The sequence below is a fragment of the Zootoca vivipara genome, chromosome Z (assembly GCF_963506605.1).
Source record: "Zootoca vivipara chromosome Z, rZooViv1.1, whole genome shotgun sequence".
Taxonomy (NCBI): domain Eukaryota; kingdom Metazoa; phylum Chordata; class Lepidosauria; order Squamata; family Lacertidae; genus Zootoca; species Zootoca vivipara.
Window position 1 is genome coordinate 24,716,351 of NC_083294.1, and position 14,674 is coordinate 24,731,024.

A 14,674-nucleotide genomic window follows, 5' to 3' on the forward strand; every position below is an offset into this window, starting at 1 on the left:
TGCAGCTGTTGCAGCAAACAACAAAGAGTGTTTTGACACTTTAAGGACTAAACTTACTTATTGATGCTTGTGTATTTAAGATTAGTTTGGGGATCGAATCTTCGGTAACCATAGCTCCAATACACTGTCTATAAAATCAGAATAATACTTTATTGTGGATTCTGTTTCCTGTGAAAGGTTGAAGTTCAGATGCAAAGTTGAAATCAATAATTGAGGAATAATTGATATTGATTTATATATATTCCAGTAGTAACATTGTATTAATGTAATATTTTATTTTTATATGTAACTGCTTTTTGTACTATTTTGCATAATAATAATAATAATAATAATAATAATAATAATAATAATAATAATAATTTATTATTTATACCCCGCCCATCTGGCTGGGTTTCCCCAGCCACTCTGGGCGGCTTCCAACAGAAATAAAATAAAATAAAATAATCCATTAAACATTAAAAACCTTCCTAAACAGGGCTGCCTTCAGATGTCTTCTAAAAATCTGGTAGCTGCTTTTCTCTTTGACATCTGATGGGAGGGCGTTCCACAGGGCGGGCGCCACCACCGAGAAGGCCTTCTGCCTGGTTCCCTGCAACTTGGCTTCTCGCAATGAGGGAACCACCAGAAGGCCCTCGGTACTGGACCTCAGTGTCCGGGCAGAACAATGGGGGTGGAGACGCTCCTTCAGGTCAATGGGGGTGGAGACGCATCAGGAAATTAAGAGGTGTTGGCACTATGTTATTGAAGAAGTTATTTTGAAAGCTCTGTGTGTGTGTGTGTGTGTGTGTGTGTGTGTGTGTGTGTACTTTTTGCCCATTTGTTAAAATAAGTCTATAATGCAAATCTCACTCCACTGGAAAAATTAAGTGCTAATAATTATTTATACAACATGCCATTATCATGAAGTTCAAGAAGAGCTGTGAAGTGCTTAGGTTATGACTTGTACATCAAGCATTCTTTTAATTTTTTTTTAGGTTGTGGAAAAATATGTTCTGCTTATTCTACTACTGTAGTTTCCTTTGTTTGAAAAATGGCTTTTATTTAATGCTGACTGTGTAAGGAAAAGTTGGTGGTTTGGAATTATCTGAAGCTGGGAGCCATTGGGGTGTTTGTATTGAAGAGTTTATCAAGCACTGCTGTGCTGGTTTTCTTTATAGAAGCAGAATAATCTGTTTTTTAGGATTGTTAGTACGGGGTGGATGTGGGTAAGAAAAGATATGTAAGGTAGATAACTGGTATGCACTTACTCAAAGCTTTCCTCTTGTCTTCTTTCTTCACATAGCACTTACAAGAATGTATGGTCATCTCTTTAACACTTTCAAAGAAGAAGTATACCAATTGCAGTAAAAATGAAACTAGAACTGCATCTTAGGCAATAAGTGAAAATTTGGGTCCCATCAGCAACCTGATGTGGTCTTTCACAAACTGTGAATGCTCTCCAGCTTAGACTGCCATTTGGCATATCATGAAACTTTCACACCATGCATCATAATTGATACTTCAAACATGCCAAGATTCCTGCACTTCATGTTTTCAAAGGATTGTTTTTGTAAGTTACTGTAATCTACATAGGAGAGATGATCCATTGACAATCATACCCTCTGGTTACAAAATTTGTACATCAGAACAGATCACCTGCATATCAAATAACATAAAAGATGCTTTTGTTTGTTTATTCATGTATCCTCTCTTTGTGGCAGCTTGGTATACTTTGTTTCCCAACTGTTTATCCCTTCATAGTTCAATGGAGGTTTGTTTGGTTTTGAAAACTTTGAAACGTGGATGGGAAGCCTATGGCCCTCCAGATATTGTTGGAATCCATCCTACATAAGTCCTAGCTAGCATGACCAATAGTCAGGGATAATGTAGGCCAACAGCATCCCTATCCCTGCTTTAGGATAACTATACTGTAATCTTTCTCTCAGTCAGCCCTCTCTGTCCAAACATGGTATCTGATAGCAATCTGGTTTCTGATTGTGAGTGGGTTATCCTGGCACTGTGATTTATTTATTTTTCAACTGCTGGACACACTTGAGAGAATAATTCATTCTGATACAATCTGGTATTTGTATCTTGCTGAGCAAAGAGCACTGGCAGTGATGGTACTTTCCAGATGTAGTAGAGAGATAGTAATGGACACCAAGGTATTGTTTGCCAATGCAGTGGACAGAACATTGAACCTGAATTAAAGGCAATTTTAGAAGTTTGGGCCCAGTCACTGAGTTGGTTCGCACACTTAATCTTAACTATGGTTTAAAGGTGAAAGTGCTGATGCATGGGGCTAACAAACCTTGGTTATTGTTTGTGATTTGTTTGGAGTCAGGTTTGTTTGTAACTCTAAAACAAATCATAGCTTAGATCTTGCTGGCATGGCAGAGAAGAAGCAAAACAGCAGTGATTTAGCCCTGTTTACCAGCACAAATCATAGTTAACCTTAATTGTGACTTAAAGTGGCAGGCAAATGAGGCCACTTTGTCTCAGCCTAAGGTTGTTATAAGAATTAAATAATAGGATGCACGCTGCCTTGAGTGTTTTGAAGGAATCAGTCGAGGGATGCAGATGTAGTTTCAAAACCTGTGCCCATATAATACACATTTCAATGTGAAGAGATGCAGAATTAACTTAAAATTGGGTGATCTGAGGGACCCTACCAGGCAAATGTCTGCAAGAAATTATACACTGCAAAGATATAATAGTATATTTAGCACTTATAAAGTGCATAACATGTTCTAAGTGCTGCACAGATATTAAAGCTAAGGCAGTTTATGTACATTCACATTTATACACTTTACAGCTGAATCTTCAGCCTATTTATGTGTTTTCATCTTCATTGTCCAGAGAAAGCCACTGTACGGATATTGGAGAAACTTGAGAGCCCCCTTTCTGTTCCACTTCTTTTTTGTTATCTTTTGAGGAGGCAGGTTTCTATGCATTGACTTGTACTGCCATTTTAGTGTATCCTTTCATGATAATTCTACGAGGAGAGCTCCAGTTTTTCTACTGAATTGGTGTGGTGTAGTGGTTAAGAGCGGTAGACTCATAATCTGCTAATCTGGGGAACCGGGTTCCCGTCTCCCGCTCCTTCACATGCTGCTGCTGCTGGGTGACCTTGGGCTAGTCACACTTCTCTGAAGACTTTCAGCCTCACTCACCTCAAAGATTGTTTGTTGTGGGGGAGGAAGGGAAAGGAGAATGTTAGCCGCTTTGAGACTCCTTATGGCAGTGATAAAGCGGGATATCAAATCCAAACTCCTAAAGGAAGCTATAAATGGTGACCCACAACAAAATATTGCAATGTTGCCTCAGAACCTAAATTTTGGAAAATTATTGTAAATATGTTAGCACACTAGCAGGTTTGGAGTAAATCATCACTAAAAGTTACTTTGAGAATAAAGCTGAGAAAAGAAGGTATAGATTAGTTATAGTATGCAGCAGCAAAAGATAATCGTGAGAAAACCATGGAAGTGGCAGTGGAAGGAATTCAACTTTTAAAGTGAATGTTTGATCAATTGTTTGATCAATTGTATTTTATTTGTGAAAATTTATGAATAAAAAATCAACCTAAATTCTAGGCTCCACCCAGCATGGAACAGGAACCTTGGATTGCTGCTTGGGGCTCATAGAAAACACCTCTTTTCTTTCCCATTATTTTGTATACCAGTGATTCCCAACTGGTGGTTAGAATTTTCAGAAGTAGGGGGCTTGGCTTTTGAAAAACAGGGGCTCCATAATACTTAGCTATGGAAACCACTAGTATATATACACTAAGGGTCCAGAACTGGGACTAGCTGTCAGTCCTGAACCAGTTTTATTACTGCAGGGAGGTGGGGATGAGGTGGAGTGTTGCTTAGGGATAACAGTTTGTGGTTTTCTTCAAATTTATGGCATAAATATTCTTTCTCTCCCCTCCTCCTAATGCTTATTTCCAGGATACTATAAACTGTTCAGGGCTCAAGAGGGTGACTTCCTGTCTCTTGCTTTCTTAAGTTAACACATTCAATATTTCATTGCTCAGCTGCCCATAACCATAGACTTTGGGGCTGTTCACAATTCCACTTGTCCTGTGCCTAGAAACACAGGTCTGAGAGGATTTCCACTTGCCCTGTGTTTTCTAGGCATGGGTCCAAGCAGTATTTCATTTATCCTAACCATTTCCCCTGGAAAACCCACTGTTTACCACTGAATCGGAACAAATGTCAATCCACAGAAAAACTGATAGAGATTGATGTTTGCTCCAATTTAGGGGTTTCTGAGAGGGAAACGGGGGTGGGGGTGGGGTGGGGATGATCAAATCCCAGGCATACCACGGGTTGGGAATGACACAGGCAGGCAGCTGTAGAACACCCATCAGACTTCTGCAGCTAGTTGGCACAGCTGCAGCACTTCCCAGCCATTGTGGATCGGGCTCAGGGGAGTTGTAGCTGCTTAGTAGGTACTGTTCTGAGGATTAGTTACAATAACACCTCTTTGGCTGCTGCACAGCAGCTGAACCATGCAGTCTGAACACAAGATATGCCTGGGGTTTGCCAGGGTAAAGAATGCCAGGGATTTAGAATACAGTAGCCTACAGCACTGCATGGCACAACAGAGTTCTGAATTGGATCCTTGTATGGTAATGGAGGAAATCAGAACTTGTTAGTCTCAGAGGCATGCTGTGACAAGAAACACCCTAAGGAGCTCCTTTTTTTGGAAATACAGAAAACAGTTGTAAGTTTATGATGATCTCTAGCAGATACTGTAATACAAAGTTCTTTTGTAAGGAAGATGTAGGCTAGAAGAAGTACAGTACTCCTTATAGTAATAAAGCTGGAGAATAATTATGCAGAGCTCATGAGTGCAAAACAATAGAAACCAAATTGGGTTAGCTTCCAGTGGTTTCATGTAAATGTTAAATAGACTGAGGGCCTCTGTAACCACAAATCCTCATGTTTGCTTCTTGTTACCTGCACCTTTCCCTTTTCTCCTCTGTGTTGGTCTCCAAACTCTGGAAATTTATAGACCTTAAGATCTTCAAGGCAGGGACCTGTACTTTGGTTAAAAGGTAAAGGGACCCCTGACCATTAGGTCCAGTTGCGGATGACTCTGGGGTTGCGGCGCTCAACTCGCTTTACTGGCCAAGGGAGCCGGCGTACAGCTTCTGGGTCATGTGGCCAGCATGACTAAGCAGCTTCTGGCGAACCAGAGCAGTGCACGGAAACACTGTTTACCTTCCCGCCGGAGCGGTACCTATTTATCTATTTGCACTTTGATGTGCTTTCGAAATGCTAGGTTGGCAGAAGCAGGGATCAAGCAACGGGAGCTCACCCCGTCACGGGGATTTGAGAAGCCAACCTTCTGATAGGCAAGCCCTAGGCTCAGTGGTTTAACCCACAGCGCCACCCACGTTAACTTTGGTTAAGTTACTCTTAAAACCCCATGCACAGTGATGATGATGATGTTGTAGTAGTAGTAATAATAATTATAATAGAACTCAGATGAATAAAATTTCCAAAACAAGCATATGAACCAGCAGCTTTTCAGATAATCATTTGCTGGCATTTGTGGGGATGGATCTGGGTTTTTTGTACCTCATCCTCTGAGCCATCACCTATAGTCTCCATTTCTTTCTGTTGTTGTTGTTTAGTCGTTTAGTCATGTCCAACTCTTCGTGACCCCATGGACCATAGCACGCCAGGCACTCCTGTCTTGCACTGCCTCCCGCAGTTTGGTCAAACTCATGTTCGTAGCTTCGAGAACACTGTCCAATCATCTCGTCCTCTGTCGTCCCCTTATCCTAGTGCCCATTTCTTTCTAGTGTAATGTAAAGGCTTATTCCTCTTCAAAGAGGATGGAAAGAGCAGCCCTGTTCCATTTCTGAGGATCAAGGCCACTTAGCTTCAATGTAGTCATCTTGATCCACAGAAATGGGACAGGGCTGCTATTTCCATCCTTTTTCTCCTGGTCATTTCTGCGAAGCAGCAAGAGCAGAGCTTTTTAAATGACTGCAAGTGAAAGAGGGAAGCCTCAAGGAAGAGTTGAACGTTGCCCCCACAGTTGCCGTTGGGTGTAAATGTTGGTAAACAATTCCTGTGCTGCTTTCTGTGCACATGGTCTGCACATATGCAAAGAGAAGAGTAGGAACCTGTCAGGAGAAGAAAAGGCAGTATTCAGTATCATAATGCTTTCTCTCCATGGAAGTTGTGTGTCACTGAAATTCTGAAGTTTTGTTATAAAAGACCAATATACAACTCGACTTGGCCATTGTTTCAGAATTCTCAGAATCAGTAAATTAATCTTCATTAAGCCAGATGTTCATATTTGTAGTGAATTGTTATCTTGGATTTTGTTACTATTGAATTTTCATGAGATTTCATAATAATGTTTGATATTGAAACACAATTTTTCCTTCACTTCATTCACTAAAACCCTGCGTTGTATTCATGTGCACTAGCTTCAGTCTATGTGGTCTCAAGTAGATCTGAAGGTCTGAGAAAATCATCCATCTACACAGTTTATACCAATACTTTATATGTAGTTGAGGTGGTAGACAATTTTGTTTACCTGGGTTCCACCATAACCATCAACCTATCCATTGATGCTGAGCTGGACCATTGATGGATGCATCAGCATCCATTGATGCTGATGCGGTATTGGCAAAATAGCTACGGCAATGGCTTGCCTCTCCAAAAGAATATAGGAGAATGTGATGCTAACATCCAGTACCAAGATGAGCACATTGCTTTGTGATAGTGAGACATGGGCAACTTGTACCTGCCAGGAGCGATGGCTCAGCACCTTCCACATGAGCTGCGTCAGGAAGATTTTGGGCATCACATGGCAGGACAGTCTCAAACACTGATGAGATTTCCCAAGCCCATGCTCCCAGCATGCTCACATTTATGTCTCAGTGACATCTACACTGGCTTGGTCATGTCCACAGAATGGAAGATAACAGGACCCCCAATGGCATGCTCCATGGGGAGCCTGGCTTAAGGCACTAGGCCTGTTGGCAGACCAATTCTGGTTTACAAAGATGCCTGCGAACCTGAAGGCTGGCAACATTAACCCTGCCATGTGGAAAACCCTTGCAGACAACCACAGTGCCTAGAGACAGACAGTCAGGTCGTGTATCCACAGCAGTTACCAGAGGAAGAATGACCACTGAGAAGAGCACAGTGAGAAGAAATGCCATGGTACATCTGTAGTAGCACAACTGGATGCCTTAATCTGCCCCAGCTGCAACAAAACTCTCTCATATTGGTCAAACTTCCAGTAGTTTGGTTTCACCCCCAAGGGCGCACTCCTTCATTGTCTCTTGAGACAGATGGATGCCAACAACAATATGTAGTTAAGCAGCACTGATGGGGAAATGATGCATTTGAAAGTTACAGATGCCCATTGTGGTTTTAATACTTCATAATCTTTATTTCTGTTGGCTTATAACACCTTGCTTTCAGGATTTGCATTGACTGCCAGTTTGCTACTGGGCAAAATTCAAAGTGTTATTAAAAAGGTAAAGGACCCCTGACAGTTAAGTCCAGTCACAGACGACTCTGGGGTTGCGGTGCTCATCTCGCTTTACAGGCCAAGGGAGCTGGCGTTTGTCCGCAGACAGTTTTTCCGGGTCACGCGGCCAGCATGACTAAGCCGCTTCTGCTGAAACCAGAGCAGCACACAGAAACACCGTTTACTTTCCTGCCGAAGCGGTACTTATTTATCTACTTGCACTTTTTGGCGTGCTTTCGAACTGCTAGGTTGGCAGGAGCTGGGACCAAATAACGGGAGCTCACCCCATCACGGGGATTTGAACCGCCGACCTTCTGATCGGCAAGCCCTAGGCTCTGTGGTTTAACCCACAGTGCCACCCGAGTCCCAAGGCATTTCTTACTCACCCCGTCACGGGGATTCGAACTGCCAACCTTCTGCCGAGCCCAAGAGGCTCAATGATTTAGACCACAGCGCCACCCGCATCCCCAAAGTGTTATTACTGACATATAAATCTCTATGAAGCTTAGGACCAAGTTATAAGAGACTGCCTTACCCTTTATACATCCAGTAGATTGTTGCAGTCTGTGGGAGAGTTTCTGATGCAAGTTCCAAAGATCTCAGAAGCCCACTGTGGAATAGCATTCCTGTTGAGATGTGACAGGTGCCCACTATCTGCACTTTTTGGAAACAATTTAATATACTTTTGATCTGACAGGTTTTCCCCAGCTGGATAATGGGTCTTCACTTGCTTCATACATGCATCTTCCTTGGTGCTTTTCTCCACATAATTGCTCTTGGCTATTCCATTGTGCATAGGGAGAAACACAACATCTGAATAAGCAAGCAGTGGTGGGGGCGCCATAAGGTACTGCCACAATCATTTAAATTGCTTGCTGAATAGATTGATGCACATCTCATATTGCATTTTATACCCAAGGGTGTTTGGAAACAGCCAGGAAGAGAAAATCTTTATCTGAACTGGCCCAAAAAGTGGCTTATGTGATCTATTAGTGGAAGGGATGCTTACATTTAACTTCTGATACAGATTTATATATACACCATATTGCAATTATATTAATGTCACTGTCCAGCAATAGGTCTATGTATGCATTTGTTTGTTCAAGAGATTTATAACCTACCCTTCCGTACATTCGCATTCCTCAGAGTAGCTTGTCAGAGTAATGAAATGTGGAAATATATTTGTTAATTTTTATTGAGAATCATCCAGCAAACACATCCACAGATCTCATTCTTCACTAAACATTCACTATTGCGTCTTGCCTTAGCTAGTACTGTAGTAAAGAAGGTTGCTTTCATTTTAGTCCAAAATGTGGATTCTTTTTATTGTGAGCCTTCCCAAGACTAGAGATTATGTGGTTGCAGAAGGTTTGTGTGTGGGAAGCACGCAGGAAAACCAAACTAGAGATTAAGGCATACTCCTCACAAGCAGCAATAGTCTGCTTTCTAATAAAACTTGGGGCTCCCTTTCAGTGTTTTTAAAACTGTTGGCAATAGACATTTCTTGGGGAATAATGTTTTGACGCAACTTGCATGAGGCTGGATATGATCCTTGTGATCCTAGGGAAAAAATATGATGATTAGAATCTGAGGCAAACATTGAATTGTTCTGCTCATTATTACAATAGAAAAACTATATTTTCTTCTGAACTGCAACTTGCGCTGTTTATATCTCTTGAAAAATTCAAGAAGCTTGTGTACAAATCAGTGTGATTTACTAGGAAATCCATAGATACCTTTAAATAATTGGATCTTTCACATACGTATTCATATAGTGGATGGTTGGTTCCATAATCCAAGGGGAAAGTTGAAGGAATATTGAACTGTAAATCTTCATAACATTTAAGCTATTTCTCCTTGTCCCCACCCCACCCTGCCCACTGCTTAATGTAACAAGTTTCCTGAAAATTTTTGTTACATTTTGGGTTGGTTCCAGTCATTTGCCCAACTCTGGATTTGGAAGTATTTTTCTTACAGACCAGCTCTTTGGTTTTCATAAATTGAAAAAGTATTTGCAGTTAAGGTTGTATAGCTTTGTCCTCCAATTTGAGGTGTCCATTTTAAATAAATACTTAGTTCTCAAGCTATGGGGCAGCTCTTCCCCCTTTGTGGGGGCACCTGGTAAAGGGCTCAGAATTCTAGGAAATGACAAGCAATAGATGCCTTTTTCATCCCCCTCAGCAGCCAGGAGCTGGCTATTTATTTATTTTTAATCTTTATATTATTTACATTCATTTCTCTCCTTTCCCTCCAATATTGTTCAAGGCTACTAACAATAATAATCCTACTACATTTTTGAAAAGAATATGTAGAATATAGCAATTGGGTTTACACCTGGTACTAAATGCAATTGTAGCAGTACAAACAGACCTCAGATGTGAATCATTACGTGTGCACAATTGGAATAATGGGTGTGGCAGAAAGCATTTCCCTGACAACAGAGATCCAGTAGTTGTGAGAAACAAGGTATTGGTGGAGTAAATTAGATATTATTCCCTGAGGTTGATTCTTAGTCTTCCAGGTCTAATGCTTTTCTTCTAATTGTCAAGATGAGCAGCAGTTAATTGATCTTGTGTATCACTTCATTAAAAGCTCAGTTCTTCTAGACAGCAGCACATGCCACACAGTGGTGGAAAGCTAATGCACAGCATCTTCAGTTATTTATGGAAATAGTCATATCTCAGTAGGAATGTTGTTCCACAAAACAGGAACATCCACACTGAAAGCCCAGTTGCTGTGAACAGGCATCTGATATTTTAGGGACTCAGAGGAAAAACTCTTCTTCAGAATACAATTGCCTACTGGGTATATAAGGGATGAGGTGGTCTCTAAAGTAAAGTGGTCCAGAATGGTATAGGGTCTTATATATTCATACTAAAACCTTGAACTTGGCCCAGCAGCAGATTGCCAGTCAGTGTAAATCCTGCAGACAATTTGCAGAATGTGTTGGTGATATTTTGCTCCCACAAGCAACCTAGCCTCTGAATTCTGTACTAGCGGCAGCCTCTGGATCAATCTCAAGGGTAGCCACGCATAGAGTGCACTGCAATAATGTATGCACTCCAATTTTCCACAATATTTTGCAAATATGCAGAAAGGAAACTTGTATGCTGACCTGGCAGAGGACCCTTGTTTATCCGCACTGTGTTCCTGAGGGTGATAGTACCTGCACCCTCCCTCTCCCATCTTCTCTGTGATTTGAGAACGGGGTTCGGATAGAATTGCTGCTTTTTGGAAAGGAGACCAGAGATGTCCTGCTCATTTTCTGTTTTAGTGCTGGCATTGGGATAAGTTTTTCTGTCTGTAGATATTAACCTTTATCCTTTACCTTTAGTAGTGGTAGTAACTACATACCACTGCACACAAAGATCACTGCAGATTCACAGACTACTGGTATTTGTGCTGGGTTAGAGGCCCCAGAAGGGTAAAATAGGTTTTTAAAAGGGGCCTGAGTTCAAAAAAATGTGAAGAACACTGGGCGGGGGAGCATTGCAGGATTTTTTGGCACATGCTCACATTTATAAATTGATCCCTGCTGTTTGGAATGCATGAGTTAAAAGAAGGCAGGCAAAAGGAGAGCCTGATAATGTGGCAAGCTGTAGCAGTCCTTGGGGAATTGCCCTTTGCCCTTCTAAGGCCATAGTTGCCTTGCAAGTTCTGAAGATAGTTCAGTACTTTGTGTGGGCTGTGGCTAGGATGACCACTTTTGGGGACTTGAGGCTTTTAAAAAACTACTGTAAAAGAGTAAGAATACTGTAGTTGTAAGAAGTTTTCTTCCACCTACCCTTGGACGTTTACTCACATTTCGTAACTCTAAAGCTTAGGCAGGAGATCATTTGAAGGCTAATATGTAACTAGGCAATTAATACCATATATCTGGAAATAATAATAAAAACCTGGATAATTTGAATGAGCAGATAGGAATTGGGGAAATTCAGGCAGCTTCCTGTGAATTTAAGTTGTGGCATTTACTTTGTCCAGTTTGGGGCCGTGTGTGTGTGTGTGTGTGTGTGTGTGTGTGTGTGTGTGTGTAAATTTTACAGAGAGCCAAGTAATGCATACCCTACTGTTTCTATAAAGAATGCATGTTTTTTAATTGTGATAGGCAAATTGCTATCTCTCATTGCTTTTAGTAAATAGCTTGTTTTGATTATTTGTATTTCATGATTACAGTTTTACTTGTGCTGCTAGATGCTCTGAGTAGAAAAGCAGGCTAGATATACAGTAATAGCTATTTACCATTATTGCCACCCTGCTACAAGTTCCCTCCTTTGCTTCATTGGTTGATATTTGCAGGGTGGGGATCCCTGTAGTGTAGCACCAGTATAGCCTGGCCCTGGGAATTGCCCTTAACTCATTTTCTATGGTTTTTCCCAGTTGGTCACCCGGTGCTTGCAGAGACTCTTTCCCCCATTTTGTTTTCTATTGGAGGACTTAAACCAGATGTCTCCTGTTTTGCTGTAAGGTACTCTACTGAAGGAAGTTTGGATTACTCCAGAGTAAATGATTAATTGCATCATAAATGGAGATGTGAAGGCCCCCCCAAAATGGGGGGGGGCTCCAGTTTTTCCCAGGCCTTCACATTTCTAAGCATAAATGTTTCTTTGTAAAGTGAAAATAATCTCAGTGAATATAGACAGTTTAGCTTTGCTTATTGCCAGAGCATCGGGGTAGTGCCATTTCACTGTCCAATTCTTTCCAGCCTGTGCAAATGCTTCCCATATCTGGCCCTCCCCCTGCCCGCTGTGTGTTGTAAGGTCTCCAGAGAAACTATAAAGCTTTTATCCTCGCTTTGAAATGTTGGAAGGGGCAAACCTCTTTTGCATTGGCTCTTTGCCAAATGTGTTGGTCTTAGATTCCTGCTTTGGTTTAGATGGCTTCTTCTAATAGAAATGTAATAAATAATAATAATAATAATAATACAGTGGTACCTGGGTTTTTGAAGACTGTTCGAGTTCTGAAATGTTCAAAAACCGAAAACTCAAAACAGAAGCCTCAATACGGAAGCCGTGTGGCATGTTCAACTTCCGAGGTTTGTTCAAAAACCAAAGCATTTACTTTTGGGTTTACAGTGTTTGAAAACCAAAACGTTCGTCAATAGAAACGTTCGAAAACTGAGGTATCACTGTAATGTGGGGAGTTACTATTTTTGTTTGTTGCAATGTTGTGTATTTTTGTATTTTTATATTGTAAACTACCCTGTAGAATGGGAGCGGGTGGTGCTGTGGTCTAAATCACTGAGGCTCTTGGGCTCGCTGATCAGAAGGTCAGTGGTTCGAATCCACACGATGGGGTGTGCTCCCGTTGCTCTGTCCCAGCTTCTGCCAACCTAGCAGTTTGAAAAGCACACTAGTGCAAGTACATTGGTACCTCTGGTTACTAACTTAATTCGTTCTGGAAGTCCGTTCTTAACATGAAACCATTCTTAACCTGAGGTACCACTTTAGTTAATGCAGCCCGCCGCGCCGCCAGCACATGATTTCTGTTCTCATCCTGGAGGAAAGTTCTCAATCCAAGGTACTACTTCCGGGTTAGTGGAGTATGTAACCCGAGGTGTTTGTAACCCGAAGTGTTTGTAACCCGAGGAACCACTGTAGATAAATAGGTACCGCTGCGGAGGGAAGGGAAACAGCGTTTCTGTGCGCTCTGGCTTCAGTTTACTCGTGCTGGTCACATGACCCAGAAAGCTGTCTGTGGACAAACACCAGCTTCCTCGGCCTGAAGCAAAATGAGCACAGTACCCCATAGTCACCTTTGACAGGACTTAACTGTCCAGGGGTCATTTACCTTTTTCCTAAAATACTCTGTGATCCTCTAATGAATGATATAATTAATTAATTAATTAAATTTTAATAATAATAATAATAATAATAGCCTGTAGTCAATGCTCACATCTCTTATTCCTCCTCTTGGAAAGAAAGCACTTATTTATTTCAAGATAATAAACTTTATTTTTATTTCTTGAGTTGGCAGCACACTCTTTTCAGCACCTGCTTGCATGCTGTGGCTCTGTGAGACTATTTTTAACCAAAGGATGGGTGTCGGAAAGGCACAGAGCTTAATTTAGAGACTGGTTTTGGAAAGCTTGAAGTATTGTCTTTACCAGTTCAGGGAATTAATGAAAAAGAGAAAAGAGAGCAACTTAATACTGAAAGATATGCAAAGGAAAGCAGCATTTGGGATTTGTTTAAGGCTGTTTGTCTCTCTCCCCCTGTACCCCTGGAGTCCATAGGTGGCTGAAACCTGAAGAAGGTGAGGTTAGGGAATGAGGAAAGAATGGACTGGCAACCAGATTGCTTGCAGGCCAGATTCCTAATGAGAGGCTTCATAAGCATATTTCCCACTTACGTATAACACCTGCAAAATACTTCAGGCACTAAATAAAAACATTTGCCCTGCTGTTTTTGTCACATTTCTCCATATTTGTTTTAAGTAAATTATCTTGTTTTCTTATATTTTAGATCTTATTCAGTGCACAAATGAGATGAATGTGAATATTCCACAGCTGGCAGACACACTTTTTGAGAGGACAGCAAACAGTAGCTGGGTAGTAGTGTTCAAAGCTCTAATTACAACACACCACCTCATGATGTATGGAAATGAGGTAAGACAGTAGTCAATTTGCCATAGAAAAATGTGTTTAATGGTAGGAAAACATTCAGATGTAAAGTGCTGGTGATCTCTGAAATGATGGTGAGAGAGAACAATTAAAAAATACAAATTGGAATTGTCTATCCTGTCCCCTCATCTGTAAGTAAGAAAGTAATAAAAGCCTGAGCTTAGCAATACCCCTCCCCCCCGCCTTTAAAATACTCAAATTGGTAAATTAGTGAGTGTATTAAATGAATGAATTGTCAATATTGGTATAGCTTTTCATTTCTGTGGGAGAAATTTATACATATACTCAAAGGTGCAGGAACTCTGTTCTGTATCTAGCAGTTGTGGAAACTATGTGTCAGGTTGCATTTGGCTAGATTAGAAATATTCCTACAGAAGTCTGAATCAGAAATGAATTTAATACACATCTTATTTTAACCACATATATACCTACACACATTGGGGTGAATTTGAACAATAAGCTTTTCTACAACCATCTCACTCTTCACAGAATTGTATAGGAACTGTTTTTGGAGAATAAGCTTGGAGCTTTTTCATTCATTACTTAGCCCTTGAAATTCTATTCATGGTG

General features: G+C 40.9%; 1 protein-coding gene across 2 annotated transcripts in view; it reads left to right on the top strand.

Annotated features, from left to right (window-relative positions):
- The window catches only part of LOC118078199 (phosphatidylinositol-binding clathrin assembly protein), a 56,779-nt gene that overhangs the window by 3,745 nt on the left and 38,360 nt on the right, over positions 1 to 14,674 (top strand). For both annotated transcript variants that reach the window (XM_035101946.2, XM_035101947.2), the window contains exon 2: positions 13,947 to 14,089. In XM_035101946.2, coding sequence (XP_034957837.1) covers positions 13,947 to 14,089 — 143 coding nt within the window. The remainder of the gene's footprint in view (positions 1 to 13,946; positions 14,090 to 14,674) is intronic.